This window comes from Lasiodiplodia theobromae, assembly GCF_012971845.1.
Source record: "Lasiodiplodia theobromae strain AM2As chromosome Unknown scaffold_14, whole genome shotgun sequence".
Classification (NCBI taxonomy): Eukaryota; Fungi; Ascomycota; class Dothideomycetes; order Botryosphaeriales; family Botryosphaeriaceae; genus Lasiodiplodia; species Lasiodiplodia theobromae.
The window spans coordinates 386,849-402,856 of record NW_023336344.1 but is presented as its reverse complement, the minus strand read 5'-3'; the positions used below and the strand labels follow the sequence as shown (position 1 = coordinate 402,856).

The window sequence follows — 16,008 nt, the reverse complement described above, 5'->3', positions numbered from 1 at the left end:
GGCTTCCAAAAGGCTTATCCCTTTGAGGACATTGGTGGTGGCTCATACAGCTTGGGACGACAACAGAGATGCAAAGGCAGGACCTATGTCTTGCTCTTGGAAGGTTTACGCCAATACAAATCAGTCATTTGAACCACGGAACTGTTCTGTCCGCTCACTTCTGGGGACTATATCTTATCTCGGTCCAAGGTTCCAGACGTGGTGTTGCATGCCGCAGTGAGTTGGACCGGTAACATATGGAATCTTTCTGTCTCAGGAGAAGACCGAAAAGGCAAAGGCCTCCAACTTGTCTCCGCAACTCCATGTATTTGCGGGGTCTGCGTGACCAGGATGAGAGGCAAGAGAGCGGGTAAGCGGAACTGGTTATCCGCCTACCCGCACCCTAACCCGTCCATCTGCAAAGCCATATTATGCATATCTCTGCAGCCTCATATCACCGAATCCTGTACTCAAAACATGCAAGCCATCGCGTCAGAGGCACTTCTGCAGAAATTGAGGGCTCAAATTCAAGGAAGCAAAATTCTATGTGCAGCTGACCCCGGACTCGACTTAGATATGTGATGGCATTCTCAACGGTAGAGCCGTTTGAGACGTTGTTTCTGTCGCATCGTCTGCAGTATGCATACAGCCGCGTCAGCACTGGAGTCTGGCGTCGCCCATCTTTCCATCGAATCAATCAAACTTCCCAGTACCTCGGTGATGCTCGACACCAGGTGCCTGAGACGCGGACTCGCAGACGCATTCGTAAGAACCAGCCCGCACGCCAAAGATCTACACCGTTGAACATTAGATACAACACAATGCAACGGCTACACGTTTCAACATACGATTGTATAATCATCCATGTGTATTGTGTCCGCTCCTTGAGCAGGAATCCTGCAGTCGCAAGGAAGTTTTGGCAACTCTCGAGACACACTTGGCAGTCTTTGAGAATGCTAAGCGGTGCAACTTCCTCGTTTTCGGGCAGCATAGTGACATGAACGACGCATGGTCGGAAAATAATGTGGCGGGCGGACCAATAGCGCAGACGCAACCAACCGTCCAGGATGTCTCGAGGGATATGGGTTTGCAGGTCAGGTCGGATCGCATCCGGCAGAGAGTTGTACCAAGTGTCTAGTTGGTGCGCGAGTTCTGCACAGACTTTCTCCATTACGTTAACTCCCGGGCCGGCCGGAGACATCGGGGATGGTGCGGGATCAGTGGAATGTCTACCCGTCGGGTTGGCATATACAGTGCTATGGATCCTGTTCAGCAACCGCCTCATTGAACAAACGGCCAAGAATGCAAGGCTATCGCGCTCGTCCTGTTCACTGAAGTGTGGGAACGGCATGCCATCAATCAAGACCTCGATACCGCTCCGCGGGAGGTGGAATTCAGCAAGGCTGTCACTGCACAGATTACCGTGTTAGTAATCTACAACATCCATGAGGAAGAGGACAAACCCACCATTCAAGCAAGAAACAGGCCCAACAGAGCCGGCCGAGGCAGTCTTCCTCATCCTGTGATGTTGATTTTCTCTGCACCCTTGATTGGTCAGACTAAACGTATTTTGATCACGTACGAAAGCTTACTGCATGTTGTGCAACTGCAAACTCGTCGATGCCATATGTACCAATCTCCAGGATTGGAGAGGCATGACCATGTACGATAGGTATACAGACCCATATACCAATGCAGAAGGCAGCGCTAAATCTGTTTCAAAAGACTTCGGCCACTGCACCGTCAGAATTTCATACGCGGCAGAGAAATATGCCAAGCTGGTGGATGACATGCCATCGGAAGTAACGACTAAGCTTCCCAATGCAAGCACCACCAGTATCAGGGCTGTACTCGCATCCGGACAAGGATTGGTACTCATGACCTCATCGTAGGTTGAGTAGAGAAACTCCCGAGTGACAACAGGAAGGCTGGGATAAATGCGGGAGAAGAATCCCGCAATTAAAAGATCGGCGGTGCTTCGGGAGACATCCAAAGTAGCCAAGAAGTCCGGAAGAGGCTGCACGGTGAACATATCCAGGCTCCGCTGGGACTCAATTTGGTAGAAGTCCGGTGGGTACTCGCCTATCAGGTTCTGTATCTTTGGAAGGGCAAATAGACTGGCTGTTGCTGTTTGGTGCCCCAGAGGGATAGTTAGCGGTGTATCATGGTCGTTATCGGCAACTGTCCCGTCGGCGATAGGTGGCGGATCAAATCTCGAGAAGTCCGACCCAAGCGTGTGGCCCGCCGCAGCTGGTGAGCCTGATGAAATATGCAAAGCAGGCTCGCTAGTAGTGGTAGAGCGCGACCGAGATTGGGTTGTGGGTGCGTGTTCGGTTGTAGATATGGGACTGTGCTGCGGGAAGCGGGCCGGCGGGTGTCGGTGATGCGGAGTCTTATCAACGCATTGGCTTTGGCTGAGTAAGTCGTTTTGCTTCTTCAGCAGATCTTCAAGCTCGCTGATACGGCGTAGTAGCGCTTCCTGCGTTTTGTCTGACTCGCAACTGATGTAGCACAGATCAGTGGTCATGTTCCAACTCATCGTCATCCGTTCTCACCGGTCTGGAGTGGCCTCTTGATACTCGCATTCAGCACCAGCTTCAGAGCAAAGTCCACAACTTGGCTTCTGGCCATCACACTTGCGCTTCCTGTTTTGCACTTGTAAGCCTACCGGTGGTGCGGTGTCGAGGTTTGCGCAACTGACCGGTGACGACAGAAATTACAGGCAATAGAAACACGCTTGCGAGGGAAACTCATTCTACCAAGAAAAAGGTAAGCACAAACTCCGAAACTCTGCAGTTAGGGTTTCACGGTGGATGGCTTTCCTTGTGGTGGTGGAAACGAAGCGGAAGAGCGGAAACCCCGCACTAAAATCTGTGCTGTGGATCGGCGTGGCCACAATACGTATCTCATTGCATGGTGCTGGATCCCTGTAGCCGAAGTTCCGCCTGTATAGTCACCAGCCAAGAGAATCAATGTCTATATCACTTACGCACCCTCCCTAAAATATGGGTTCCTTTCATTCAGTTTCCCTTTCCAAACTGGAGTCTCAAAATGGATTTGAGCAACGAAAAACAGCCACAAAGCCAACAGATAGTCCAGGAAGACCATGAATCTTTACAAAATTGTAGCGATTCTTCCCATCAAGACACAGCAAGGCGCTGGAATTCGTCTATTTCAAACACGCTCCGCATAGCCGCCACCTACTGGTGTTTCATTCTTCTCGGAGCCAACGACAGCTTATACGGCGTAAGTGTCCTCAAGCAATTGGACTCTAGTTTTCGCTGACGATCGCAGGTTCTCATTCCGCGGGTACGTCTTGGCCGCTTCCTAGAAAAAATCCCTCTGCTGATGGAGATGCAGCTCGAGTCATTCTACCGTCTCAACTACACAACCGTTTCACTGCTCTTTCTTTCGCCAGTTGCCGGTTTCATCGCCAGCACGCTCGCAAATCACTCCATCCATGAACGCTTTGGCCAACGTGGTATTGCACTAATCGGAGGCTCCTGCCACATCGTAGCCTACGCCATCGCGAGCATACATCCTCCGTTCCCCGCGCTGGTGGTCGTGTACATCCTGGTCGGACTAGGAAGCGGGACAAAACAGGCGGCGTGGAACTCGTACGTCGGCGGCATGCAGAACCCAAACGAGCTCCTCGGGCTACTCCACGGTTTCTACGGAGCCGGCGCCACCATCATGCCCTCGGTCGCAAGCAGTCTTTTCACCAAGCGGAACTGGCAGTGGTACATGATCTACTACCCCTTGCTGGGCCTGGCTGCTCTGGACATGGCTTTCTCTCTTTGCACGTTTGCGAACCAGGGCGGACGATCTTACCGAGAGAAGAACGAAATCCGGCCCCGCGAGCATCCCCAGCAACCAGATGCCTCACCTGAACAGGGACGAAATGTATTCTCCCGGTGCTTCACTTCTATCAAACGCAGCCAAACAGCCCTCTGCCTCAGACAGAAAGTTGTGTTCCTCGGCAGTGCCTTTCTTCTTTCCTACGTTGGCTCAGAAGTGGCAATGGGAGGGTGGATGGTGACTTTTCTAACCAAGACTCGACACGGCACCGCGTTTGCCTCTGGGATCGCTTCGAGCGGGTTTTGGGCCGGCCTCACCGTAGGCAGGTTTGTTCTGGGCTTCGCAACAGCAAGGCTTTTCAGAAGCGTCAAGCTCGCTGTATCATGCTATCTGGGCCTCTCGATCGTCATGCAGCTCTTGTTCTGGCTGATACCAAACTTCATTGCATCGGCTATCAGCGCAGCGTTCTTGGGTAAGCTTCATCGAATCTACAAAGGCTCCTGTATTAACGAATGGCTTAGGGTTTTTCCTTGGCCCGCTGTTTCCGGGCGTTATTGTCTGCCTTACCACTCTTCTCCCAAAGTCATTGCAAGTTCCTGCCGTCGGCATCTGCTCAGCAATTGGATCTTCCGGAGCATCGATTGTGCCTTTTGCTGTGGGGGCGATAGCGCAGGCAAAGGGAGTGCAAGTCTTGCAGCCCATCATCTTCGCATGTCTTCTCTTATGCCTGCTCATTTGGTTCTGCCTTCCTAAACTACCTCCTCGTCGTTTCTAAAATTTTTTGAAGAAGATGATCAGTTATCTCATTGCTTTAGAGATCGAAATTAATTAATTTTTCGGTTTAATTTGTAGCTGGCGGACCACGCCTTTGTACCATTTGTGACTTCACTGGGCGACGACAATTATGTTCTGAGATCACAAGCTGGAATCTGATCTCCATCATTCAGAGCCACAAATCCTTGACTTGTAAAGGTCGATATTAAGGGTCATTCTCATTGGTCGACACATGCGGATGTCATCCGCGGGACTTCTTCGGAGCGGATACACATTCCGCCTGCACAGATTTAGCTGGAGGTGGTCCAGGCAATGATGCCTTGCAAGATGTGGGGATGAGTCGCCTTGCCTGTAGGACAGGTAAATGCGTCTAGGCGATTTGCTGCATTGCGGATAGTTGGAGCAGATGAGAAATGACAGCGGCTTCCCGGCCAGGAATTTCGGACGCGGCGAAAGCAGAGGTCCGTGCTTTCTTTGGCGCGCCAAGACGGCGAAACGTAGTTCCGTTGCGCGCTTGCCCACAACAAAACTTTCGTCTTCCCGCTCCACCACGATTCTTCAACGACGACAACTCCTCCCTCACCACCTCACCGCCTCGCCACCAGCAAACATGCCTACGAGGTTGACCAAGACCAGGAAGCACCGCGGCCACGTCTCGGCCGGTCACGGTCGCATTGGCAAGCACAGGAAGCACCCCGGTGGTCGTGGTCTCGCTGGGTAAGTCAACTCCACCCCATAACTTCCTCCAAAGCACACGCTGATAGTGTCGAACAGTGGTCAGCACCACCACAGAACCAATATGGACAAGTACCACGTAAGTCGACCGTCCCTAACGTGTCTGACGGTGAAATTCGAAGGTGAAATGGGTTCGCCAACGTCCGGGACGATCCCCGTGGATTTTTCTTCGGGTTCCAAGAAGAGGCATGCTGTCTCAGACCCACCTATGCGTTCGACCCATCTATGCGTCGTCCACGTATATCTCGGCCTTGCTGGTTGTCCCGTGTAATTTTTCAGGGCGCTCTGGTGCTCCAGCACCTGCCACCCAACAAGAGGCGAAGTTTACGTGTAAGACGCATAGATGGCGGACGCATAGGTAGGTCTGAGACGGTATCAAGCGACTGGGACATCTCATCTCACCTTCGAACCCATCTCACCTTCGATCCCATTTCACCTTCGAATCCATTTCACCGTCAGACACGTGAGCGCCTGCTCTTGGCATATCTTTGCCACATCTCTGCCTATAGGGTTGGCAGAAGGATGAAGTAATATCTTTCGGAGAGCTAACAGCTGCGTGTAGCCCGGTTACTTCGGTAAGGTCGGTATGAGGTACTTCCACAAGGTCCAGAGCCAGTTCTACAAGCCCGTCATCAACCTTGACAAGGTACGCATATCATCACATGGCTTTTTCTTTTTTTTTTTTTAACTCACTCCGTCTAGCTCTGGACCCTCGTCCCCGCCGAGAAGCGCGATGAGTACCTCAGCGCCAAGTCGGCCGACAAGGCGCCCGTCGTCGACCTCCTCACCTTCGGCTACGCCAAGCTCCTCGGCAAGGGCCGCCTCCCCAACGTCCCCATCGTCGTCAAGGCCCGCTACGTCAGCGCCGAGGCCGAGCGCAAGATCAAGGAGGCCGGTGGTGTCATCCAGCTCGTCGCTTAAAGGACACAATTGGAGGGAGATGCACAAAAAAAGGAGTTCAGCGTGGTGGCTGGGTGAAGTTTAGATACTTTACCGAACAGACCTTCTATCTCAGCGTGGTGGCTGGGTAAAGATCGTTTCGGCGTAATAGCTCAAATCGACTTTACCGAACAAACCTCTCCCGTCCCGAAAAGGGTGTTGGGTAGATTCGTCTGCCCCGCCACTTCGGTCGTGTCACTCGGCTGTGTGGCACGTGTTTTGCTCTGCTGAATTTCAGCCATGTGAGATGCTCGTGTTGAAAGCTGACTATCTACAGGAACGTCTAGCCAGAGGTGAGTCGTGTTTCATCGGCCATGCCGTGGATGTGAGAATGTTGTCGAACAGTGACGTGAATTTATGCTGGACTTTTCCGAACACCGATCCATCTGGAAGAGTATCTGAATTCTTTCACGCGATCAGACCGCATAAGTCCATTGTCTGAATGTGGAGACTCGGGTGCTTGCGGCTGACGCTTGGTAATTCATACCCGAACTTAGATATTAAAGTTCTCTTTCTACCTTTAGTCTCGAGCCCTGGTAGAAAATGCAAAATTCCCATATCCCAGAAATCTCAAAGACGTTGAACCCCATTGACCGCAGTGCGCTTCGCGAAAGCATCCACAGAAGCAAATGAAGAGATGTACATACAACAACAGCGCTTTGCACACAGCTCACAGCACATACCGAAAACGCACCTCATCAAACCTCCCCTTCTCATCATCATCCGACAGCCTCGCCCGCTCCTCCTCCCGCCGCTTATTCGCCCTCACCAACCCCGCCGCAAACCCAACCACAAGCACGAACCCGGCAACCGTGAACCCCAACCCCGTCGTCGCACCCGTCACGTACCGCGGCGCCTCGCTCTTGATAAACACATTCGCCGCCACGAAGTTCGCGCAGTTGCCGAAGCCCGTCATCCACGCCGTCCCCACGGCTACCTGCCGCCCGCCGCGCAGGTTCGCCGACAGCCAGCTCAGCAGCAGCGCCATCTGCGGGACCGTGCCTGCGGCCAGGAGGAAGAGGGCGGCGTAGCGCGCGCCTGGCCGCAGGACGGCGGCGTCAGAGGCGGATGCCGTGGCCCCCGCGCGCAGAATCGACCACCCGCCCAGCTGCGAGGCGATGGCGAGCAGCAGGAACGGCGTACGCATGTCCCACCGCGCCGCCAGCCCCGTCAGCACGAAGGTAAACACGATGCCGGTGGCCCAGATGGGCATGGTGAGCAGCTGGGCGACGGTGTGCGAGGAGGCCAGACCGAGCTCGGCGACGATGGTCGGCGCGAAAGAGGCGATGGATGCCGCGGTCATGTCGGTGCAGAAGAAGATGAGGGTCGGGGTGTGGATGCGCCAGTCGAGGAGGATTTTGCGGAGGGGGGTGGCGGCGGATGGGGCGGCGGAGGGGGAGGGGGAGGGGGAGGAAGGGGAGGAGGAAGAGGCGCGGAGGTGCGCGAGGAGGCGGTCGCGCTCGTGGGGGCGGAGGAACCAGGATTGCGCGGCGTGCGGGAGGTTCGGGGTTAGGAGGAGGACGGGGAGGGAGGTGAGGATGGTCATTACTGGAGGTTGGTCAGCTGGGGTGCGGGTGGTGGGTTGGAGGGCGGATGCTGACGTACGTCCTTCGATGATGAAGACCCAGCGCCAGCCTTGGTAGCCGCCGGCGCCGTCGACGTTCTTCTGGATGGCGTACGCGAGGAGCCCGGAGAAGAGGGGCCCGGCGAGGGCGAAGTTGAAGAACCAGGCGAACCGCAGAGCCGCCTCGCGCTTCGTGTAGTAGACGGAGATGAGGTAGGTCGCGCCGGCCGGCAGCGACGCTTCGAACACGCCCATCAGGAACCGCACGGCCAACAGCCCGCCGTAGCTCTGCGTCAGACCCTGGCACATGCCCAGTATTCCTGTGCGGCACACGCGCGGTCAGTAGTGCGTGCTGAGCGGGGGCATTGGCTGTCTTACGTACCTAACAGCAGCATCTGCCCCCCGAGCAAGTATCTCGGCGGAAAGCGATTCCAGTTCAGCACCAGATTGGCAGGGATCTCGGCCAGCACGAAGGGGATGTAGAAGATGCACAAGGCGACGTTGTACCCGTTTGCCGGCATGTCCAGCGCGCCCTCCAGCCCGTCGGGAGACCCGATGCCCAACGCCCGCGCGTTCGCGATGTTGGTGCGGTCCAGGAACAGGAGCGTGTACAGCACGCCCGTGATCGGAATCAACACCATGTCTCGCTTCCGGAGTAGCTTCCGGTCGAGAGCGGGGTTGTGTTCCACGGCATCTACGACTATTTCGCTCTTTCCGATGGTCGAGTCTTCTTGTGAGGCGGGCTTCGTGACTTCAGCCATGTTGGGGAACAGGTAGCGGAACCGATGCACAGAATTGGGGACTGGATGAAGGACAGTTCTGGTGAATCAGAACGTTAACTTAAAGTCCAAAGTGCCAATTGGAAATATTGGCGCTTGAGGCGGGTCTTAAAAATGCATAGACGAACTCGGAAACTCCGAGGCGAACGAAATGATGTGGAAAACAACGCATGCAAATCACGTCTGGCTTACATGCAGTGATGATCGCTGGAGATGGACCAAATTGACGTTGAGATACATGGGTTGACAGGGATGTTCGCATTTGAGCATGGTTGTACAGTAGTTATACCCTCCTTCTCGATATGGTGGTTTGCCGAGAGTCTGACCTATCGGGAAATTTGATGCATCGGTGCATCCCTGCTCTTCTGCCGGAATAGCATGTCCCGCGGCACGCTTTTGTGGAAAAGCCAGGCTGGCATGCAGCTGAAACAGATCAACGCGGTTAAAAGAGAGATAAGCGTTTATCTTTACAGCCTGCAAGGACTCGTCGATGGCGTTAGGTGGCGGCTGTACCGATACAGGTTCTGAATGCCGGAGTGCTACTCGCAATTCTCAAATGGTTAAGCTACAAGCCGGTCAACCAGCTCGCCTTGGATGTTTTCACACCTTTGACATGGTGACTTCGATGGGTCCCGTCCTACCATGTTCTACTAGTCTATAGAACTGGTCCTCTGCTTCCCTGAGGTCTGCCAAGATATCGTGTTGCCATATCCAGTGCAAACTCTCATTGCCGTTTTCCACAATCTTCTCCATATCACTGCCCAGCTCAGGGTCAAGCCAGAGTTTGATAATCCCGGCCGCAAGGCTCGTCGTCACAACCTTCTGCGCTCGTGGTCGACGAATCGCGTCGTACACCTGAAAAGCAGGCCCCAGTTCCTCCGGGGTCTTGACCAAAGCCAGCAGGTGGGCGAGAACAACAGCATCCTCCAACGCCTGGCCAGCGCCGGCAGCTTGATGCGGGCTCATTGCGTGAGCAACGTCCCCGAGCAAACAGAGCCGTCCTTTGTAGTAGGTCGAGGTTTCGGGATGGTGCCACGTCGGCCACCGCAGCGGCATGGCCCAGTCCAGAATCTTCAGAAGCCGGTGGTCGAACTCGGGCAAGTCGGCCCTCATCTCTTCCGTGGTGCAAGGCACCGCCGAGTCCCCTCGCGCCCACGGATCGTCGTCTTTGACGAAGAAGACGAAGTTCTCTTCCTTGCCTTTCGAGATGGGGTAGATGACGACGCCCTTTCCTTCCGCCATGAACCACTTCGCATCCCCCGCATGCTCTCCCAGAATCTCCTTCGCCTCATCCATCGGAATGACGCCGCGGTAGACGTACATCCCGCAGTACGTCGGCGGCACCTCCTCCGGCGCAACGTCCCCCAGCACCGCCTGCCTCGTCATCCCCTTCACCCCGTCACACCCCACAACCGCATCAAACACCCCCACCTCCCCGTCCTCAAACCTCACAGCAACCTTCTTCCTCCCCCCAACCTCCTCCTCCGTCACCTCAACCGCCCTCTTCCCAAACCTCACCACCTCCCCCGGCACCAACCCCGCCATAATCTCCAACAAATCCTTCCGATGCGCGCTACTCCGCACGAAATACGGCGCCCCGACCAGCCCGCGCGTCCACCCTCGCTTCTCCCCAAACCCTGGCTCCGCGTACAACGCATCGTAGATGCTGTGCGCGAACTCCGCCCGCGCGTTGGCCGTCGCGGCGCGCTCGTACTGCTCCCGGAAGCGCGCGTCGATGAGCGCGATGGCAGAAAGCGTGTTGGGGCCAAACCCGATGCCCGCGCCGAGCGCGGAGAAGGCGGGAGAGGACTCGTAGAGGGTGATGGAGAGGCTGGAGTGTTTGGACAGGCTGATGGCGAGGGCGAGGCCGCCGATGCCGGCGCCGAGGATGGCGATGTGGAGGTTGGGGGTTGTTGGGGTGGTGGTGGTGGTCATGGTGGGGGTGGGGGTGGATGTGGATGTTTGATGGTGTGCCAGGAATCTGGCGTACCTGGGTAGATTTGTAGAAGAGCGCTCTCCGATGTTCTCCGCACGGCACATTGCTTTGTTTTGAGCGGATGATGTTGTCCCGGACCAAGCGGGGCTGCTGCCGCCGGCGGCCTGCGAGCTTATCGTGTGACACCCCGGTTGGGCCGACGCACATGCCTGCATGGTACCCCTGCTATATTTGCTTTCGTGATGTTGTGTTCCTTGTCTTCCGAGTTTCTTTATCGCCAAGGCGAATATGCCTGGCTGCGGTGCAGATGTCGGAGCGGAGGAATTCTATATGGTTGTGTTCCACATATTTACCCACGGCCTGCATGTAGGACCATAGATCGCACAGTGCGGGACTTTTCAGGTATGAGCCCCTGGACTGCACTTTGCGTATGATGATTGAAAAGTTCCGCAAGTTGTGCGATAACGCAATGATGTTGTCGATGGCGCGCTGCACATTAAATGGCTCGATTATTTACCGCCAGCAAGATATCTACAGGAAATCCATCCCAAAGCTCACTAAATCGTGGGGATTCACAGTTTCCGACAAACAAAGAGTCAACTCTGAGAATAGAGACTGCAGTTCCTACGATCCATGCATGACTAACGAATCATTCAATTTACTGGTGATAGATACAAACTCATAGTAGGAAGTAACCAATCTATGTAAAGAGATATAAGAGATACATCCAAATCTTCTATGAACAGATTTGTAATACAAGTTCATGTGGGACGTTTTTTAGGTGGCTCTGAAAAAGTGATTGTCTTTGGTTTGTTGCTTAGACTCTTCTGTGGGGTAGGGGATTCCACAATTCTGGACTGTTCCTTCTCAATTTCAGAGTGCGTGCCCGATGATGAGGAGGGGCCACTTCTAAGAAGCTCTTCGATACCCTCAGATCCGCATGACGTTGCAAAGTCTTCAGCCGTCTGAGAATGAATATCCCGAATCGACGTATCTGCGCCATGTTTGAGAAGAACCTCCACCATCTCGCGGTCACCTTGTTGTACAGCGAGGTGCAGTGCCGTCAATCCGGATTTTTTCCACTTGTGGTTGATGTTTGGTTGGATCTGGCACAAGTGTTCCAGATGCATTTTCTTCGCACTCTTTCGGGACGGAAATTTAAGGAGGACGGTCAGGTGCTTGGAGTTGTCGTCGGGGTTGTCTCTGAAAAGATCTTCCACGCCATCGTCCATGAAGAGGTTCAGCCGATGGACGATGGCCTTGCGTCGGTTCTGAGTGGCGCTATCAAAGACCGAGTAATCGTCGAGAAAGCTACTGACGTGCCGAAAAGCCTGGAGGAGATAAGACTTTCCGTTGCCGAGAAGTTTGTGTACTGCCTCTATATGTAGAATCGTTTGTTCTGGTAGTCTATTTTTCAGCATATAGTCTTCTTCGAAGTGGTCGTGACATTCTTCCAGGATCTTGATGCTGCTAGGCCGTTTAGTCATTGCTCGTTTTATACAAGCCTTGATCAGCGCCTTCAATGGAGTACTTTTGTCCTCATTCCCACTTTCAGCTTCCTTATATGTGTTCAGAATGGTCTCTGAGTTGTGTCAGGCTTCGAAAATACATTGTAGGGACAAGTTGGGGGGTTTCTCTTACGTCCAAATGCCCAGATATCTGCTTTGATAGTCCACATTGGGGACTCCTAATTGGAAATTAGGCTTGGTACATCTTTCGCTTCCGTTGATTGGAAATGGGTACTCACTGGGGGCATGTACCCTTGGGATCCAATCACCGTTTTCGGGGCGCTCACACCAACGCCTCGCTCTCTGGCAATACCGAGGTCACAGAGCTTTGCGACGATTGATTTGTTCCCATGAGAACGTCGAAAAATCACTAGTTTTCTTGGTCAGCGAATTAAAATGAGAGGGTCGTTCATCTCACCATTTGCTGGCTTGATATCCCGGTGGATAACGTATTCCCACTCCTTTTCAAAGTATGCTTCTCCACCATCAGAAGAAAAGTTCAACCCATGGTGAAGGTAAGCCATGGCTAGGGCGAGCTGATAGACCAGTGCCCAAACGATGGTCTCTTCGAGTGGGGTAGTGGATTTCGATGATTCTTGGCTTTGTCGGGACTCGGGTCTGATTTGAAAGCCAAAGTCATCCACCACCCACGACGTCGTGTCCTTCAATTCGGACGGCCACCTGTGATTTCTGTACAAATCGCCACCCTCGAAGTACTCCATGTATAGGGAAAAGCTGTTTTGGTCATGATGCTCTTCGTAGTCGAGGTATGATACAATGTGTGCATGGCTCAGCCTCTTCAGGAGTTTATGTTCGGTAAGCAGGTATTTCTGTGTCTGGGTGTTTCCCAGGTCGAATATTTTCTCGAAGATAAAGGAATGCTTGAAGTGATGGTCAGCATTTTCACAATCCGTGGATATAATCAGGAATATTGGCAGATAGAGTCCGGACACCATACCTTTGATTCCTGACGTCCTTCCTCTTTGTGTTTCAAAACGCGGCATGTTGCTTGGCCGCCTTTCACTACCGCATCCGTCCGTTCCTTGTCCACTTCATATAAGGCGGATTTAATCGACATACCACGATCTCGGTCGCTTCTATTCCAGGCAAGATCTGTGACTGTCTGTTTGTAAACAAGGTCCTTCTTCCGCACGTCTGCACCATTAGCAAGCAAGATGCGCACAACATCCAAGTGGTCGCTCCGGATTGCGTGATGGAGTGGAGAGCTGCCCATTCCGTCGATACCATCGATTTTCGACCCTTTATCGATCAGATACGAAACAACACTCGCATGTCCGGCAGATGCTGCAAGGTGCAGCGGTGTCCGCTTTGCCTTGTCGTCGAGGTGGAGTAGTGCTAAGCCTTGGCCAGCTTGTTGGGTGGGTAAATTTTGGTAGTCCACGAGCTCTTTTGCGACGGATAGGTGTCCCTTTCTTGCTGCTATGTGTAGTGCGGTCCATTTCTCTGCCTCTGTCTGCTCCAGGATGTTGGCACCCTGCTTGAGGAGAAGGGCAACCACCTGGTCTCTGCCAACGGCGGAAGCGACGTGCAATGCAGTCCGACCAACAGAAGTCTTCTCATCCATTCTTGAAGTCTTATTATGCAAGAGGGACTTCAAAACGTCAACGAGGCCGAAATGCGCTACGATGTGTATCGCAGACATTGTCTCCTTGACTATTGTTGTTTTTATTTGGCTGCGGCTGCCAATGAATTTGGAAAGTACACTTGAGATGTTTGGAGAATTGAGAAATGAGGTAACTCTTCGAATATCCACGTATTGTGCTCTTTGAACATGGTATGCCCAGTTGGATGCGGCGTAATCCAAGAATGGTAAGCTAGGAGAAGCTGACGATAGAACCGCGATCTCAGGGTGTTGTTGAGTATTTTCAGCGGCCAAATGTGTCTCCAGATACTTCATGCAGACAACAGCGATTTCTGAGTGAGGGTCTTGACAGTAGTTATCCAGTTCCAATACCAGATACTCCCGGAGGCTGGCGTGGGTAAGTTGTACCATATCGGTTCTGGCATTCCTTGTGAGCAAGCCTTTTTGAACAGGCTGGGCGTTTTCGATTTGAAATTCCTTGTTCAATGGGTCTGCCAACAGTGAAAGGGCGACCTTGATTTCATCGGATTTCAAAGGTCGATGAGAGAACAGGACCAATTGGAGTAATTTCATAGATCGTTCATCCTTGCGGATCTGGCTCATCAAGGTGCCACAGAGCAGTCGTATGTCGTCAGGTTGTGCTTGAGCAACCTTTCTGAGATGCACAAAGAGGGGTTCTGAGTCTTCTGATGACGGTTGCTCAGAGCGGTCTTTGAGCTGCTTGCAAATAAGCAGCGCCATGATGAAGCTAAACGATGCCGACCGTCAACGAGGAACTTCAAGATTCAGGTTGCAACTTACTCTCCCTTTGACCTCTCCAATACTTTGTCAATAAGTTTTTTCTTATCGTCGGGGGCCAGCTTTAGGGTTCTCATTTGAGGTTCGACAAACTCCTTCAGCGTCAATGGCTCATCTTCCGGACGTACTTCCAGCTGGACCAACTGGGGTGCATTGGGAAATGTACGCGCGGACTGAATTGTCGGTCGCGACGTCACAAGAAGATGTGTTCGTGGCGAAATTTCGCGAAGTGCTTCAATAAGCAATGTCCTCGTGTTTCCTTCATTGGAGCATTCATCCAGTGCATCAATGATGATATACGTGTGCGAATACTGATTGATAGACTCTTGTAAAAGTCCGGAAAGCTCATGCATGTCGGAGGATCCTTTGCGGGTGATCTTTGGCCTGTTGTTTCCAATTCTGGTATGGGACATGGCATCCCTCAGTTGTTGGATGATGGACCATATAAGATAGGGATATCGCTGCCCCGAGCCTAGGGGTGTGCCGAGAAAAAGGAAAGCAATGCCGATGCTGGAACCAGGCTCTTTCTCCCGTTCCTTCAGACGTTCTATGACAATTGAACTCATGGGATGTCAGACCATAAAATCTAGTGATAAGAAGCAAGCATACCTGAGGACGGATTTCCCTGACCCAGCTGCACGGTGTGGTTATTAGCATCGGTTATTGGCTATAATCTCTTAAGAGGAACAATTACCAGGACCATCCAGCCAAAGTACCATTCCTGGCTCCTTGAGCCAATCTTCGAAGGCTTGGTGCTGGAGAAGCCAAGCTTTTGACCCTTCTCGGGCTTGGAGATGATGGAATTGATATTGATTCTGTTGTTCAACAAAATCAAATGTGACTCGAGCTGGACGTTTGCGAAAAAGGATGTCATGTCCTTTTGCTTCCTTTTTGACCGGGGCCTCGACATCGATGTCCTTTATGGTTGAGCGATTTAGGGAATCGAGTCTTTTAAGGAGTGCCCTTAGCTTCTCGCTAGATTGCTGTATGCGCTCGTGGTTCTGCTTTGGCTGACCAGTAGGCAATCGAAACACAGCACGCCAACGTTGCCGTCTTGAGTTGCTTTCCAGGATGCTTGCGGAGAACTTCTTCAGATCTGACTGGAGATGGACCAAAGACTGCTCCAGCGAGTGAATAAGTGGTTCTTCAAATGTGGACGTCTCTGCTGCGTCATCCTCTCGCTCGAGGATATCACGAGTGAATAGTAAAGAAGCGTTGATATCCGTGAGGGTATCTTCAATGGATGGGTTGTTGAAACCTTGATTGTCCTTCAAGACTTTTACTGCAATAAGGCTGAGGTCGAGGAAGCGCGTGACGGAAGTAACCAGATCAGACAAATCTGTTCGGTCCATTGTGGAGGAGGTGCATCAAGGAGATCTAACCAGCAAACGAGTTTCGAAGTTCGGGCATGGCACGAACGTGATGAGGGCCGACATGCGAATTTGTGTCAAACATGAGAACGAAAGGAGTTTATCACATTTGTCCAGTAATACGTCTTCCGCATTTCATGCCAGCTAAGCAATCTGGACTGCATTGGCATGCAGCTTCGCTCGCTTCAGCCGCATATACGCAGATCATCCGACGAATCACAAAAT

General features: G+C 52.8%; 4 protein-coding genes across 4 annotated transcripts; 1 reads left to right on the top strand and 3 right to left on the bottom strand.

The window, feature by feature from the left end:
* Positions 1–3,030: 3,030 nt before the first annotated feature.
* LTHEOB_5180 (MFS transporter) lies at positions 3,031–6,207 on the top strand (the record flags this gene model as incomplete). Its single annotated transcript, XM_035514297.1, has 7 exons — positions 3,031–3,225; positions 3,274–3,288; positions 3,340–4,249; positions 5,157–5,268; positions 5,326–5,365; positions 5,849–5,932; positions 5,989–6,207. The coding sequence occupies 7 exons, from the start codon at positions 3,031–3,033 to the stop codon at positions 6,205–6,207; spliced, it is 1,575 nt and encodes a 524-aa protein (XP_035374048.1).
* Positions 6,208–6,895: 688 nt separating this feature from the next.
* LTHEOB_5179 (MFS transporter) lies at positions 6,896–8,550 on the bottom strand (the record flags this gene model as incomplete). The annotated part of the gene is made up of 3 exons (XM_035514295.1): positions 6,896–7,773; positions 7,831–8,109; positions 8,172–8,550. The coding sequence occupies 3 exons, from the start codon at positions 8,548–8,550 to the stop codon at positions 6,896–6,898; spliced, it is 1,536 nt and encodes a 511-aa protein (XP_035374047.1).
* Positions 8,551–9,168: 618 nt separating this feature from the next.
* On the bottom strand, positions 9,169–10,503 carry LTHEOB_5178 (Monooxygenase FAD-binding protein; the record flags this gene model as incomplete). The annotated part of the gene is made up of 1 exon (XM_035514294.1): positions 9,169–10,503. The coding sequence occupies one exon, from the start codon at positions 10,501–10,503 to the stop codon at positions 9,169–9,171; it is 1,335 nt and encodes a 444-aa protein (XP_035374046.1).
* Positions 10,504–11,265: 762 nt separating this feature from the next.
* Positions 11,266–15,765, bottom strand: LTHEOB_5177 (NACHT and Ankyrin domain protein; the record flags this gene model as incomplete). Its single annotated transcript, XM_035514293.1, has 10 exons — positions 11,266–12,086; positions 12,146–12,191; positions 12,252–12,382; positions 12,431–12,893; positions 12,971–13,035; positions 13,093–14,363; positions 14,417–14,960; positions 15,023–15,047; positions 15,108–15,260; positions 15,310–15,765. 10 exons carry the CDS (start codon positions 15,763–15,765, stop codon positions 11,266–11,268), a joined length of 3,975 nt encoding a protein of 1,324 aa, XP_035374045.1.
* Positions 15,766–16,008: the final 243 nt, after the last annotated feature.